The 15,327-nt window shown below is 44.2% G+C and overlaps 7 protein-coding genes across 7 annotated transcripts; 4 read left to right on the top strand and 3 right to left on the bottom strand.

Moving 5' to 3' along the window:
• Nucleotides 1-444: 444 nt before the first annotated feature.
• Nucleotides 445-1,619, bottom strand: OGAPODRAFT_94530 (uncharacterized protein; the record flags this gene model as incomplete). The annotated part of the gene is made up of 1 exon (XM_018357554.1): nucleotides 445-1,619. One exon carries the CDS (start codon nucleotides 1,617-1,619, stop codon nucleotides 489-491), a length of 1,131 nt encoding a protein of 376 aa, XP_018209618.1. The 3' UTR covers nucleotides 445-488.
• Nucleotides 1,620-1,642: 23 nt separating this feature from the next.
• Nucleotides 1,643-3,825, top strand: OGAPODRAFT_94529 (uncharacterized protein; the record flags this gene model as incomplete). Its single annotated transcript, XM_018357552.1, has 2 exons — nucleotides 1,643-1,647; nucleotides 1,722-3,825. The coding sequence occupies 2 exons, from the start codon at nucleotides 1,643-1,645 to the stop codon at nucleotides 2,455-2,457; spliced, it is 741 nt and encodes a 246-aa protein (XP_018209616.1). The 3' UTR covers nucleotides 2,458-3,825.
• OGAPODRAFT_16721 (uncharacterized protein) lies at nucleotides 1,737-3,825 on the bottom strand. Its single transcript, XM_018354623.1, has one exon. It carries the CDS (start codon nucleotides 3,707-3,709, stop codon nucleotides 2,492-2,494), a length of 1,218 nt encoding a protein of 405 aa, XP_018209617.1. The 5' UTR covers nucleotides 3,710-3,825; the 3' UTR covers nucleotides 1,737-2,491.
• A 1,345-nt stretch (nucleotides 3,826-5,170) lies between these two features.
• Nucleotides 5,171-6,064, top strand: OGAPODRAFT_13530 (uncharacterized protein; the record flags this gene model as incomplete). Its single annotated transcript, XM_018353372.1, has 1 exon — nucleotides 5,171-6,064. The coding sequence occupies one exon, from the start codon at nucleotides 5,171-5,173 to the stop codon at nucleotides 6,062-6,064; it is 894 nt and encodes a 297-aa protein (XP_018209615.1).
• Nucleotides 5,171-8,022, top strand: OGAPODRAFT_94527 (uncharacterized protein; the record flags this gene model as incomplete). Its single annotated transcript, XM_018357551.1, has 1 exon — nucleotides 5,171-8,022. The coding sequence occupies exon 1, from the start codon at nucleotides 6,179-6,181 to the stop codon at nucleotides 8,018-8,020; it is 1,842 nt and encodes a 613-aa protein (XP_018209614.1). The 5' UTR covers nucleotides 5,171-6,178.
• A 3,908-nt stretch (nucleotides 8,023-11,930) lies between these two features.
• OGAPODRAFT_94525 (uncharacterized protein) lies at nucleotides 11,931-15,213 on the top strand (the record flags this gene model as incomplete). Its single annotated transcript, XM_018357550.1, has 1 exon — nucleotides 11,931-15,213. One exon carries the CDS (start codon nucleotides 11,931-11,933, stop codon nucleotides 13,773-13,775), a length of 1,845 nt encoding a protein of 614 aa, XP_018209613.1. The 3' UTR covers nucleotides 13,776-15,213.
• OGAPODRAFT_76957 (uncharacterized protein) lies at nucleotides 11,958-15,238 on the bottom strand (the record flags this gene model as incomplete). Its single annotated transcript, XM_018356256.1, has 1 exon — nucleotides 11,958-15,238. The coding sequence occupies one exon, from the start codon at nucleotides 15,236-15,238 to the stop codon at nucleotides 13,859-13,861; it is 1,380 nt and encodes a 459-aa protein (XP_018209612.1). The 3' UTR covers nucleotides 11,958-13,858.
• Between the last annotated feature and the right edge of the window lie 89 nt (nucleotides 15,239-15,327).

Raw genomic sequence — 15,327 nt, 5'->3', positions numbered from 1 at the left:
CTGAAAAATTATTCTTGCAAATCAATGTCCATCTTTGTAAATATTACTGATAAGCCGCTATATTCGGCTGAGGTACTCAATTATGTTCGGCATCCTCACGCAGGAGCAATTGTGTATTTTGGAGGCACAACAAGAAATACGTTTGAAGGCAAAGAGGTTGTATCTCTAGCATATGAGGCACACCCAAGGTTGGCGATCAAAACTCTCGAGTCCATCGCCCACGAGGCCAAAGCCAAATTTCAGAGTGTTCATAAGATAGCAATTGTGCACCGCACAGGCGTGGTGCCAGTAGCTACAGAGTCCGTTATGATTGCCGTCAGCTCAACACATCGAAAAGAAGGGTGGCTTTGCGGAGAGTGGGTACTGGAGAAAGTTAAGGAAAGGGCAGAGATATGGAAGATTGAAAAATATGCGGACGGAGATAGTGTCTACAAAGAAAATGACGTTTCTAACGTGCTTAGTCGCACCTAATAATGATTTATGTACAGTTATGGTAAGAATGCCTCCTTCGGACGATACACGGTTTCGATCCTCCGTGTGTCGTAATTAATTCTTGTGATAGCGACAGCATCCTTTTCTGGTTTGTCCAGCACCAGTCCATCCACCTCAGGCAGCACAGGTTTCAGGTATTTGCGTTTCAGAGCCAATTGCTGGGAAAGAGTGAAGCAATTGTCCTGGCTTCTGAGAATAGCAAACACTTGATCTTTTAATTCTTTCGTGCGAGGTTGGTTTGGGATCACTAGTTTGTTAAGTTCAGCAATGGCAGCCTCTTGGTTTGATTTAATTGTCTCTGGGGTTTTGTAAGCACAGAGCTCAAAGAATGCATCGAACATGATACTGGAGTCCACCGACTCAGCTAATGACTTGTACTCGCTTGACAAAGTGTCATACTGCTCTTGCGAAATCTCGTTTCTGCGTAGCTGCAACTTCAACTCATATAGATGATTGTAGGTGGTTTGGACTTGAGCGTCTTCCTGCGACTTTCCACCTCTCAAGAATCTGTCAATTTGAAGCAATCTACCAGCAGCCAGGTTCTTTAGTTCCTCTGACTCCAACTCCATAAACTGAGAAAGCTGATCTTTCAACTGGATCAGTCTGGCTTTGCGTTTCTGTTCACGTTCTTCAACACCCTTCAACAATTCAGGAAGGATCTGAGACTCCTTACGACTTTGAAATTCGAGCTCTGCTTCGGCTGCCTCAGGCTTCTTTATTATATGACGGCCAAATCTTCTTTTTCTAGGGTCAAAGTGAGGGTAAGGAAGCCTATCACTTCGCTTCAACACGACTCCGATGAATTTGCGCTTCGGATGGAAAGGGTCTAAATAGTATCTAACAAATCCCGGTTCTAGAGCGAAAATGGTGTGGTCTTTTCCAATTCCGGCGTTCTCACCCGGATACCATCTTGTTCCACGTTGTCTCATAATGATCTCTCCGACATCGACGGATTCACCTTCGTGTTTCTTAGGGCCAAGACGTCTACCAGCAGAATCTTTCATATGCGTTCTAGAACCACCTGCTCTTTTCGTAGCAGTTCTGACCTGAAAGATGGACTGGTGTCCAACAGAAAGTGAGGTCTTCACTCTGTCGCATACCAGACGGACTATCTTGGATGAGAACATTACGTTGTGATTTTCCAAGTTGAATGTCGTTGGCTAAAATTTTTCACCAGATGCGGGAGGGCCGATCGGCGCGACTGAAAATGCAGAACTCAAAAATAGTAGAAAACCACTGAGACCGCTATTCATGGAGGGGTACTGGGACGTTGTAGTGTCGTCGCTTCAGGATACTTGCAACGCAAACGAGGCTAACTCTTTTGATCCTCTGGAGCTGGCGCCAGCTGAGGGGAAGGATGCGAAATTGCAAAATCGAGATATCGTGGTAAAGCATAAAGAGAATTTGGAGAAAACAAAACGCATTTTGGATACAGCATTGATCAATGTCAACGGCTTACTATCACAGGCTAAGGTAACAGGGAACGAGGCTGATGACGGATCAGTTGGCAGACGCAACAAGCTTAAATCGCAGAAATTTGGTCGATCGTATTACCAGTCCCCGTATAATCCATCAGAGCCTGTTGTTGTAGGATCCGAAGTTGCCTTCAAGCCAAAACAAAAAGGAGCAGAATGGATTCAGTGTGAGGTTTTGAAGGTCCTAAATGAAATAAAATTCGAGGTAAAAGACGCCGAACCTGATGAAAACAACCCTAATGGACAAATCTTCAAGTGTACCTGGAAAGAAATCATCCTCATGCCCACCGCAGAAGATTTGGTGTCACTCAAAAACTACCCAGTTGGCTACAGAGTTCTTGCACGATATCCGGAAACGACGACATTCTATCCTGCAGAAGTCATTGGATTCAAGAAGGACGGAACTTGTCGTTTGAAGTTTGAGGGTGAAGAAGAGGTTGGTAAAGAAACAGAGGTGGAAAGGAAGCTAGTGTTGCCGTTCCCAGGCTAAATTACTCAGTGGTAAGTGTAATAATAGTTATACATCAAATTAAAAATGATATGCTCATTTTCTCCTTGTCTTTCTTCACATCATCGGAAGAAGATTGAGGAAGAACAGAGCTAGCTGAAGTGTTGGTCAGCGCGGGTTTTCCGAAGTCAAATTCTTTCTTGAAGATATCCTTCTTTGCTGGCGGGCCGCAGGAGGACGTTAGCGGCAAATTTGGTGAGTGGTAGCTGCCACTATTGGCAGTACTGAAAAATTGTGGTGAGGAGGTTCCGGATGCAGATTTCCTAGGAGCCAACGATGGACTCTTGAACTGGGCACCTGCTGTCATCATCTCCACGTTGGCGAACATCGAAGACCTTCTCGAAGTGATGGAGTTGCCGTCACTCACGTGTGTCAGTGGTGTACAATCAGCCGACACAATGGATGAGTTTCTGGACGAAAGTCGGGACATCGGGGAAGATGTGTATGGTGATGAATTTCCCGATAGCGGAGGTATATGATTAAAATGGTGAATCCCCGAGGTACCACAATGTTCTGATAATCCGATCGATGCGGCCGAATGTCTGCGGATTGGCTCTGATGAGTAGTCATCTATTAGTTTCCGTTTTCTGATTGGTGGCAAGTGTTCGTAGTTGTAGGCTCTGGTGTCCATGGAAGCACTTCTTCCGGCCCTAATAGACTGAAATGCGGGGGCAGGGACTTCATCAGACGCACTTCCAAATATCCCGACGTTGAAATTTACGCTTGGCTTCGGAAGAGGCAAAATTGCTTCTGATGAAGGTACCTGCTCGATCGGCTTATCATCCGCAGAGTGTGGCTCTTGCTTCTCGTAGGAGCTCGAATCAAGTCCTTGGATAGACGCTCGCTTCCTTCGGTTTGCACCGCCGTTCCACCAGTTTTTCACCGCATTATCACTGCGGCCATTGAGGTGTCTGGCAATTTCGGCCCACCGTTTGCCATACTTTTGAACCAGCTCCTCGATATATTTGCCTTCTTCCGGGGTGATCGGTGTCCGGTTGAGTGACGGTTTCAGGTTCTGATGATACCGTTCTCTTGCCTGTTTTGCGGTCCGGGTCTGCAGAACCTGAGATATCTTCACCCAGTTTAGGTTCTTTTCGCCCCCGTATAATCGCACTAGCTCTAAGAGTTTGCTATCCTCTTCTGGAGACCACGGCCCACGCCGGAGTCGAATCCCTCCGTTTTTGCCATTTCCGTCACCGGAATCCTTTTCCACATGCTGATTTTCCTGAGGCATCTTGCTTGGTATTAGCTGTGAACAAGTGTCTTCAAGTATCTCTCTAGCAAGACAAGATGCGGCGTTGTCTTTTCTAGGCTGAAATATGTTATTACCCCCAAATTAAGATGCTCAGGTGAAAGAAGATATAATATAAAATAGCACTAGCATGCAAAATTTTTATTGCTCAAGTTGAGGACGCAAATTAGAGACGGAAGAAGGCTACACATTTTGACTGCTGATCGGTTCTACGTCCCTTTCACAAAGCACTGCCCCAGAGTCTAGCCTCGCAAATTACATTTATTCTATACCTCAAAAACAACTATAGCCGTTGTGTTTGACAACGGTCAGATTGCTAAAATTACCCCATACTCAAACATGTTTATGAAAAAATGCCTGTCCATCTCAATTTCGCGGGAGGAAAAACAATGCTGATTTCTTGAACTTTACACGAATTGCCTTACCCTTCCAGAGGTAAATGGATTTTTTCCTGCATAGGCCCCCGGCATGCTTGCCAAGCTTTTGCTATCTTTTTCCAATGACCCTTGCTTGCTTCTTATTTGTTTCCCCAATCCCACAGAAGTACACATCAGTGAAACAACGTAAAAGCTGAAACTGCACCATATCATGGCTGCGGCTCTGTGGCCAATTGAAGCTTCGATGATCGTCATTGATGCCGTAGCTCCAAGAACGGCTCCTGATTTGGCCGCAACGTCAATCCACATCCCGCCGATCCCCCAAAGAATGCATAATATGGAACTCAAGGCGAAACTCGTATACGGAGCCACCCATTTCCAAGGTAAAAGAGGAATCCACCCATACAGCAAACTTGCGAGCAAAAACAGAGTCAACACCAAGCTGGCCATAAGGATATAAGGTTGTGTCACTTTGGTGTTGAATTTAACTGCCATGTCCACTAGGCTCAGTGAAGACGATGTTGAATTTGCGTCCGTGTTGTAGAGTGAAACTCCCGGATAAGCCTCTTTGTAGTTTGTATTCTCGAAGTTCGTTGAGCATGATGTCGCATTGTCTGTTTTGACACAAATGCCGCGATAACCGACATAAACTCTCATTGAGGTCAGATCGTGATTGTTTGAGTTCGAATACGCGTTTTCTATCTTATCGTAAAAAGCGGAAGACTGATTGAATTTGTATTCAATTAGGTAGACGTTAGAGTATTGCGAGCTGGAGTTGGTGCATCCCACAAGCAAGAAGGCAAGTAAAAATACGTTGACAACAAGTAGCAGGAACATCAAAACGTTCGGCCCTTTCCGTAGTAAAAAGACAATCATACTGTTTTTGGGGTAGCACTCCAACTACGGCCTAAGCTGGTCATATATACTGAAAGAGTGTGTCTGGTTATTCGTAGAAATTGTCCCACAATCATGATACAGGTCAATTATCAGGTCCCCAAACACTTTTTGATTTCTCTTGATACAGGTTCGACGCAAATATAGCTCGAAATCAAATTCTCGAAAAAATATGTCTGGCCTTGTGAAGAAAACATTCATCCCCGGAAGGGGCGAATGGAAACTGGCATACGACTTGTTCAGTCCCACGTCAATCGGATCCAATCCTCCATTGGTATTGTTGCATGGCTTACTGGGAAACCGAAAGCAGAATCGTCATGTTGCAAAAATCCTAGCGCATAGTCTGCAGACACCCGTCCTTATTCCCGACCTAACCAACCACGGTGATTCTTTTCACCGCAGTGCGCACAGTAATGCGCTTATGTCTGAAGATTTATTCAACTTGCTGAAATCTCCTGCGATCGACCCACAGTATTCCGGTGGCTACGTTCTGATTGGACATTCAATGGGTGGAAAAGCAGCGATGTTTCACGCAGTAAACCACCCCAATGATGTATTGGGCGTTGCTTCTGTCGACAATGTGCCATACAAAAATCCCATCGAAGCTGACTCGGAGTTCGCTCGATTTGATCGATTCTTCACCTATGCTAAGGAAACTTTACCGACTACGTTTTCGAACTTAGCTGAATTGGATCAGAAGTTGAAGGAAATTGAACCAGATAAACGTTTCCGACAACTTCTTGCTAGCAACTTCAAAAGAAGTAAACTCTCAAAAGCCATTGAATGTAAAGTTCCAATCGAGGTTTTGCAGCAGTCATTGGAAAGCCTGAAAGTCTTGGAAATTGAAGACTCTCTCAAATATTATGGACCTCTACTGATCATCAGAGCATTGAAAAGTCCTTTCGTTGGCGAGATCGACCACGAGAAAGTCTCCGATCACTTCCCAAACTATTCCACGCGTGATATCAACACTGGTCATTGGGTGATTACCGAGGATGGTCCCGGATTCGTAACGATTATTGATCAATGGATCAGAAATCAAAACCTCGGAAATCATCAGCAGTAATCCCGAAGCATGTTTACAAATCAGGTAATTTTCTGATCGATAAAAAAAAATTTACCCAAGAAAAATGGCTTTCTACCGTTGAGCAAGAAATATTCTAGATTCTTATTTCACATTATGACCGACCGGCATTCCTCTGACCTAGTCTCAATAGACTCAGAGGTCTCGAGGGACCATGACAAACCTGTGGGTTTGACTGAAGACAATCAAGAAAATCAGCAGAATGACGGAAGCGGTGCCTCACTGGCGGCCTCCTTAACGAAACTTTCGTCGTACAAACTTGACAAGTCAAAGATAGTACCCAGGGAGAAACGGCGAGGGCTGTTCTCTGCCTTACTTTTAATCCCTGAATACGATAACCCTCGTGAACTGCCCCAGATGATAAAATATATCATAGTGTTTAACGTTGCCTTCTGCGCGATGATAGGACCGATGGGTACTTCTATCCTTCTTCCAGCTACAGAAAACATATGTGACGAACTACATACTTCTGTTACAATTGTTAACATCAGTATTGGTATTTATTTGATCACTTTGGGAGTTTTCCCGCTTTGGTGGTCAAGCTTCAGTGAGAGACACGGGAGGCGTTCTATTTATTTAATCAGTTTCATTCTCTACTCTGCATTTACCGTTGGATGTGCCTTGTCGAAGTCAATAGGCATGCTTATAGGATTCAGGGTGTTATCGGGAGCTTGCGCTGCTAGTGTGCAAGCAGTTGGGGCGGGGAGCATATCAGACTTGTATCCGATTCATCAGAGAGGAGCTGCTATGGGTATATTTTATCTCGGTCCGTTGGCTGCTCCACTACTGTCGCCTATCGTCGGTGGTGCTATCACCTCGAGAAAAAGTTTTGGATGGAGGGGTACCCAATGGTTTCTAGTGATTCTGTCAGGAGTTTCCATTATCCTTCTACTTTTTGCACAGCCAGAGACGCTTCGACTACAAGATAATAGAGAAGCTGTTCGAAAGATATTAAGAGAACGTTTGAAGAAAACCCCAGACGAAGAGCAAGGGCTGTCAGACGAAAATCAGGAGTCAGATGTACAAGTGGATCGAGTGTTGTCGCGACTCTCTAGGCAGCCGTCGAGACTCGAAGAGTCAGACCCAGTGGATACGGTTACTCCCATAGGGCGTATATCCACTCATGTTTCTCAAAGTCAGCGCCAACAGGATCTAGAGAGACTGAAACTAGAGATTGAGGATTTAGAAAAACCAGAAAAGCAGGGAAAGGTTGCACTATTCAAGCGAAATCTATATACCCACACTCTCTTGCCATTAAAGTCTCTGCATTTTCTGAGGTATCCACCGGTTTTCTTAGCTATATGCTACTCTGCTCCATGCTTTGCAGTGTTATACTTTGTCAACATGACGCTTTCTTACTGCTATTCTCGACCTCCTTACAATTTCAACTCCCTTCTGGTTGGTCTTGTCTACATTCCAAATTCAGTGACTTACATTATAGCCTCGGTCTGGGGAGGCCGATTCACAGATTACTTACTTGAGAAAAAACGCCAAAAGTATGGTATCGTTGCCCCTGAGGCACGGTTTGGTGTCAACGTCTACTTAGCCGCAGGTATATTTCCATGTTCGCTCCTGATTACCGGGTGGTGCCTGGACAAGAAAGAGCACTGGGTTACACCATTAGTCGGAACAGCTCTTTTTGGATTTGCTCAAATGATTGTTATCGGAACTACAGTCACTTATATTGCTGACTCTCTACCTGGCAGAGGTGCCACGGGAATTGCACTGTCCAATTTTGTCCGGATGCTTTTGGCATCAGGTGCTTCGTTTGCCACAGAACCTTTAATAAAAGCTCTGGGCACCGGTATCCTGTTTTCCATTTTAGCGGGGTGCACTATCGTTCTCTCGAGCATTTTAGCCATACTCAAGTTGCGTGCTGATTATTGGCGAGAGACGTATAATTTAGAGAGACTTTATGATATAGTGGACGATTCGTAATACATGGAGTAAAAAATATTGTTTGAAGCAGAAAGTGGATTTAAATGGTCACAAAATTAACTTTTAAGGGAGAAAAAAGAGGCAAAGGAAGGTCGGATGATGAACGAAAAAGGCGCAAAAAGGAATCCAAAACCGAAAGTCAGAAAACTCTTGTCACTTTGACCTCAGTTAATGGACTTCCCACCAACATATATGATATTCCTAGAGATTATCTAGAATATGGTTGGACGCTGGCGACATCGCACAAAGATCTCGATAGCCCTATTGTGATTTGTTTTGACCGTTCCGGTAATATTGGGTGTCTTGAATTCGAGAACAAATGTGGCCTCATTGCCGCAGACCAAAAGAAAGTGGATATAGCGGAAGATGCCATCAACTTTATAGACTTTGAGCCCGATTCACTGCTTTTTAAGCTTGAGCCGCAGGAAGTGACTCAGGTATTAAGTGTGGTGAACATTGACAACTTCCTCAAACTAACACAGCAAGCTGGTGATATTCCTGACAATATTTTAAGGTACGCGCTGAAGAACAACGAGGGGAAGTATCTATCCTACGATGTGGACACCAATACATTGACACAGACAGATGTCTTGACTGAGAACGCTATATTCAATTTAAGGGCTAATACTGACGGCCTTGGGTTTTTTATTTCCGTGGGGAACCTGAACTCCAAGAATAAATTGATAGTAACGCAGGATCTCAAGTTTAGAATAATTCAAGACACGGATGATTTGCTTGATGACTTGAACCTTTATCATATTCGTGTCCAGACAAAACACTCAGATACTGGCAGGAAAATCATTGCTTCCCTGGATCTCAAGAATGGGAATCGAGATCAGTTCTTCGATGACCCGAAGCAGAACCAATTACTAAACAGAGCAGCCAAGGAGCTTGCCAACAATGGTATGAAAATTACCAGCACACTATTGTCCCAGATCAAGCGCGCAGTTGAAGAAGGAAATCTCAACGAGTTTCTCGTCACAGTGAAGGAAAAGATCAAGTCCGATCGGAGGGCATAGCCTGGTGTTGGGTGTATGTTACGCGTAAATATTTTGATCTGAAAAATAATTAGCCGTGTATGAGCTCGTTATTACAATTCAATTTCTCGTCGTCTCTGCTTGCCGCTGATCCGGCACCTGCTCCCCTGGACACAGATACAGTATCAGCAGATGGGAAAAGGATTGTGCTGTCGTCCGGCAAACGTATCACGCTCAAAACTCGCAAACCAAGACACCTAAACTTGGGTGATGAGAAAGATCAATCCCAGCTGATAAACATTAACAAACTGTTATCCAAATTAGAAGTAGAAGAAAAGGCTGCCGAACAGACAATACGACAGAAATCCAAGCTTGCAGAAAAGCAGCCCAAACTGTCCACTTATAAATTGTGGACAGAAAAATATAGGCCGTCTGGCTTCCTGGACCTTGTTGGGAACGAGAGAACAAATAGACAAATTCTCCAATGGATAAATCAGTGGAACCAAATTGTTTTCGGGAAACCATGTGCAGAAACCTCTGACTTTTACAACCGTCCAGATAAACGAGTTTTACTCATCCATGGCCCCCCCGGGATTGGAAAGACTTCTATCGCCCATGTTATCTCAAGGCAACTGGGGTACGAGGTACGTGAGATAAACGCTAGTGACGAGCGCGCCGGAGCTACAGTCCAGGATAAAATCAAAAATGCAATGAAAAATAACTCGCTAACAGGAAGTCCTGTGTGTCTAATATTAGATGAAGTTGATGGGGCTACGGAGCACGGGTTTATCAACATATTGGTAGACCTTATCAACAAGGACCGCCGCGACACGGCTTCTCTGGGCATTGATACGAAGCGCAGAACACAAAGAGAGATTATCAAACGTCCTATAATTGCCCTATGTAACGATGTCTACTCACCGGTCTTAGAAAAGCTCAGGCCGCACTGTGAGACTATTGCCTTCCGCAAATCACACCCACGTCTCGTCAAATCAAAACTCAAGAAGATCTGTCAGAGAGAAGCTCTCGTTGTGGATGAGCGCGTTTTAGACGCAATTATAGAATCTACGGAAGGCGATCTGAGAAATTGCATCAACTTTTTACAGTTCATCTCGTCGGCAGCTACTCTAAATCTTGAGTCGAGCTCAAAGGATACCCAAATAGGGTGGTTTGTTCTGTTGGACAGTATTTTTGTCAGAAACGCAAAGATTAGCAAACAGGAACAGTTCCGAAAACTCATCAAGTCCCTTTGGTCCTCAGCGCAGGTGGACAGAGTGACTACAGGGTGTTTCAATGTGATGCTTGACACAGATACCGATATCAATAAGTTAAGCGAGATGTCAGACTGGTTGTACTTCCAAGACGCGCTTAGCACAAGATTCGCGTCTTTCGAGGCGCAAGATTTCACGTTTTACCAGTCAGCTGTGCCAATGAAGTTTTATCAGAAGTTCAATGAAATTAGCCACTTGTCGGAAAAGAGGTACAATTATAGAACTCGCGACCGCTTTTTTGACTTACGAAAAGAGACAGCTGAAGCTCTCCAAAAGATAAAGCACTTGAATAACCAGGCAAACAGTTTTAAGCTTGCCAATCGAGCACAATTGGTGGGCTACGAACTGAATCTGCTCAATGCAATACTTGTGCCTGACGTTCCCTTTAAACAGATCGAGATGGCAGGTGGAGGCGTCAAGCTTTCTAGAATAATAGAGCTCATTGAAGCTTACTCGTTGCGCGTCGACGTATCGAAAAATGAGTATGGGAATGCAACTACTCAAATGAGACCTGGAATTCATCTTTTTGCCAATCTTTCAGCCAAGCAGCACCAAATATTGGTGAGACTTCAGAAGGAGCTACTCACAAAATACATCCAAGGACAGGAGTCCAAGACAATAGATCGCAAGCGGAAGGGGCCACGCGACAACGATCAAGCGGCCAAAAAGAGCAATTGCAGCTCAAGTGTGGAATATTTTAAGAGCAAGTACGCGGCTTTAACAGATCAATTAAGTCACGCAAAAAGCAGCAAAGAAATTTCTGCTTCAGTGATGGGTCAAAATGAGTACAGAATTTGGGTCAAGTACCACGAAGGCTTTTCAAACGCAGTCCGTCGAGACATTACATGGGAGAACCTATTTGCCGGACGATACGGGCCTTCATAGGCGATGCTGCATACGCCCCAGTCGGGCTTTTCAGTGGAGAAAATATGTAATACTTGCATAACGGAAGAATATTGTAGCTAATCAGAAAAAAACAAAAAAAAATTGCTTTGTCATGCCTGCGGAACGCCGACTCAAAATTCACCTGTGTGCGATGATTTCAAATACTCTGAATATTACTTTTTCCTTGATATGCATCAAAAAAGGGTGATATATTTATAATGTATGCACCATAACGAAGATTTGCTCTTGGATTTCACGATATCAAATTTTCAGAGAGCAGTCATCAGATGACCTGGAGTTGTACCCACTTTCTGTTCTTCTGAGCCCTCAAAATACTGTAACATTAGTTTTCAAACTGTACAGACATAGCGAGATTCGCGAACGAGTACAGAAAGTTCACTGGCACATGGAACAAAAGAAAAGTCGTTTGTTTTTCCAAAGGCATTAGCTAATCAGTCTCTTTTTTTTTAATTTTTCCTTTGGTAAAAGAAACGGGCGCGCGTAGTCCCGCCATTCCGACGGCTGGCCCACCCGCCTTTGAGAAATCTATATTTTGTACATGGGAAAGTTTTACTGATATATATGGTTTTTTTCCTAATATTAATGGTTGTATTTGTCTATTAATTGAAATTTTTTCTCAATTCTCCACTTTCAAACAGCCATCACTATACCCCATTCAAGAGCATATACATTGAACAGAATCATATACTGTTGAATTCGTACTCCAGAGGTTTTCGTTTTTGAACATTCGACAGGCCTTCAGAAACGCATAAAAATATGAACTCCCACCTTAATAACACGGGTGACAACCAAGAACTGAAACACCCTCCACATTTCAAAAACGTATTCTCAAGTAAGGATTCTAGCCCGGTTGGTGCTCCTGAACAAGATACGGATGCCATGGAGGTAGTCGAGAACAGAAGGCCGTCTGTCGTGGTGCCCACTAATCTGGACGCCTCCATGCTGAACACGCCTTCGACGACCGCACAACCGCACAATGAATCTAATGTTACTTTTACATCTCAGATGCCTTCAACATCCGAGATAAGTTCTTCGTCGACTGAAAACCTTCTTTCGCCGCCCTCGTCCATAGACATTCCCCATCGGTCAAGATCATCCTCTAAGACTTCAAAGAGACTTAGAAGAAAAAGATCCAAGTTTTACAAAGGAGCGGCTTCCCAACGATCCACCTCACCCGCTTTGCTCACAAATAATTTGCCCATATCCAAGAGATTCAGATCGCGGTCTCTTCCAAATATTTGGATCCCCTCACACAAGCAAACCAAGCTGCTCATTGACGATTTACAGCAAAGGCAACCTTCTGAAAAGGTTCCTGTCCCTCCGGTCAATCTCCAATCGATGCACGAGATCGATCTTCACGAGATCCTGAAAAATCCGCAACTGCGGCATGACATCTTATTTGAGCCCCAATTACAGTTTAGACCTAACCTTGATGGCGAACGTGGCAAACGGAAACGGATGCAAGGCGACAGATATTGGTCAGCCGTCAAAGCCGAAATCCGTCATTTGATGAGCTCGGAAAATCTTATCGCAGACAACTCGATCATCGTTGTTATGTTCCAGACGCTGAAGGATATCCTGTTGAGTTTGTTGCCTTCCAAAGATAAGGCCAATGTTGAAGAGATTATGGATATATCTCTTTTGGTTCAGGAGCTGAACTCCAAATGTTTCAATTTCATCAAGTTTTCGAACTGGATCTCCACTATATTCAAAATGCACTGTGCACCAATGAGAGACTCCTGGGTGGACGAAATGAACTCCATATTCGAAAAGGCTTGCTCCACTTCCCCAATAAACGTAGACCAAATTGTCGAGGGGCTTCATGTTCTTTTCTCTATCCTCGAGGCTATGAAACTTGATGTTGCCAATCATCAGATTCGCATTCTTAGACCGCTACTTTGCTCGACTGCAGTGGCTTTCGAAAAAGAATATTTTCAAACCATCATTAGAAAGAACAAAATCAACCTTAACGGAAGTTTGGACTGGTACAGAAAGTCCAAACAACGTTGCAATGGCGCAGAAAGCATACAGCAAGTTCTTAGTTACGGAATTTTGAACTTGCTTTCGTGCTCCCATATGTGCTCAGAATTCCCTGACACACTCACCTTTGACCACTCAAGATTGGTGATTTTGAGAGCCGATATTCGTCAACTAATTTGCATCAAGATTTGCCTAATTCTCTACCAAAATCTTGTGACCTCCCATAGGTTGTCCACCGCCGAATATTGTTCCGCAGACAAGTTGCAGCAGCTGAAGAAGGAAATCTTAAGCATTATTGTTGACGAGAACGGAAACTCCAAGTGGACAAGAAATCTCAACAACCTTGCTGTGCACTTGGTCAGTAAGGCCAGCCAGGATACGAGCCCTTCCAAAGTGAAGTTTTGTTTCAATTGGCTTCTCAACCAGACTCAACCAATCTCACAAATATATTCCATGTTAGAACAAAAACTGTTAGACAATGTCTGGAGAAGCCTCAATACTGGTGATAAGAGTGGGCTCGAACAAGAAGTTATTATCCGCGAGGAGTTGAACGGAGTGGCCGAAAGACTAAACCGCATCGTTGAGTTCCATGTGAGCGTTTTCGGGGACATCTACAATTAAATGACTGTTTTATTGCTTTTGGTTTATAGAATAGTAGGCTAGGGATGTTAGGTTATGCATATTTACAAAAAATCTAAACTTATTCAGAATGACATACTCTGGCTTATGAGTTTGTGGGCTGGGATGGAGTCCGTGGATCCCAGAGCTGCCAATCCTACTGGCTTATCGCGCAAATAGCGCTGACACCAGTCAACAACGTCGTCCTTGCTGATATTATTCACAATTTCAAAGATTTCTTCGGGAGACAATCTGCGGCCAGTAGTGACCAATTGACGGCCAATATCCTCAGCTATAGCAGTGGTTCCATCCAAAGACAAGAGCAAAGAGCCCTTTAGCTGAGACTTTGCTGTTTCCACTTCTTCGATCGAGAAGTTTCCATTTCGCAGTCGGCTCCATTCTCTTAGAATACAGTCTATCACTGGGTAGCATGTCTGTGATTTATCTACCACAACATATGTTCCCCAAAGGCCTGTGTCGGAGTAAGATGTGGAGAATGACATGAAAGAGTTGCACAAGGGCTCTCCCTGTCCGGAAGCAACAGTTTTTGCTAAAGGCGTAGGAGCAACATTTGTTGCTCTATCCCAATTACCCACGATAGCTTGTGCAACAAGTGCTTTGAAATAGTCATCGGAAGACCACGAGCAGCCCTCCACGCAGATGGCGAAGTAGGTATTTGGTAATGACTCATCCTTGACCTTAATTTCTTCACCGTAAAACTTTGGAAGAGCTCCGCGGGGGGTCCCGAGTGGCAATGGTCTTTCGGACAAAGGCACATGTCCAAATGATTTCTCGGCCAGCTCAACAAGTTGTTCGTGTTCCACCGCACCTGTTCCGACCAAAACCATCCTATCGCCCTTGTAGTTGGTTTGAATGTAGTTTTTCAAATCGTATTGCGTGATAGACTTGATATTTTCTATCGGGCCTAAAATGGTTCTCCCCAGAGGCTGGCCCTTGAACACAACTTCGTGGAGTCTGTCGAAAACAACCTCGTCGTACATTTTATCAACCTCCTCACTTTCTCTGATAATCACAGGCCTTTCCTTCTCAATAGCGGTTTTCTCAAGCTTCGAGCGCGTGAGGATATCCGAAAGAATGTCAACTGCTCTTGGAATGTCTTCTTTCAACGATTTAGCATAATAAACAGTATTTTCTCTAGATGTGTATGCATTCAAGTGGGAGCCGCAATTTTCCACTTCAAGCTCCAGGTTGAGCTGTGTTCTGTTATTGGTCCCTTTGAAAGCCAAGTGCTCAAGAAAATGGGCTGTTCCAGAAGTTGAGTCGCTCACATCTGCTCGAGAGCCGGCATCGATCCACACCCCGACGGTGGCGGTCAACGAGTTGGGAATCTTCTCTGTCGCCACCGTTAGTCCATTTTTCAGAACTGTGGTTCTTGTTGTGGGTGAGGCTGTTGCAAGGCCACGTATACCCGCAGGGCGAGTCACTTTGCTAGCAAATCTTAACATTAATAATCCAAGATAATCCAAGTATCGAAATTTCTTTATTTCTAGGCTTTCCTTATTGACCCGCGTTTTTTAGTGTACAGATCAAATAA

Source organism: Ogataea polymorpha, assembly GCF_001664045.1.
Source record: "Ogataea polymorpha strain NCYC 495 leu1.1 chromosome Unknown OGAPOscaffold_5, whole genome shotgun sequence".
Classification (NCBI taxonomy): Eukaryota; Fungi; Ascomycota; class Pichiomycetes; order Pichiales; family Pichiaceae; genus Ogataea; species Ogataea polymorpha.
The sequence above is the reverse complement of the archived record's forward strand: the minus strand, read 5'-3'. Positions and strand labels throughout refer to the sequence as shown.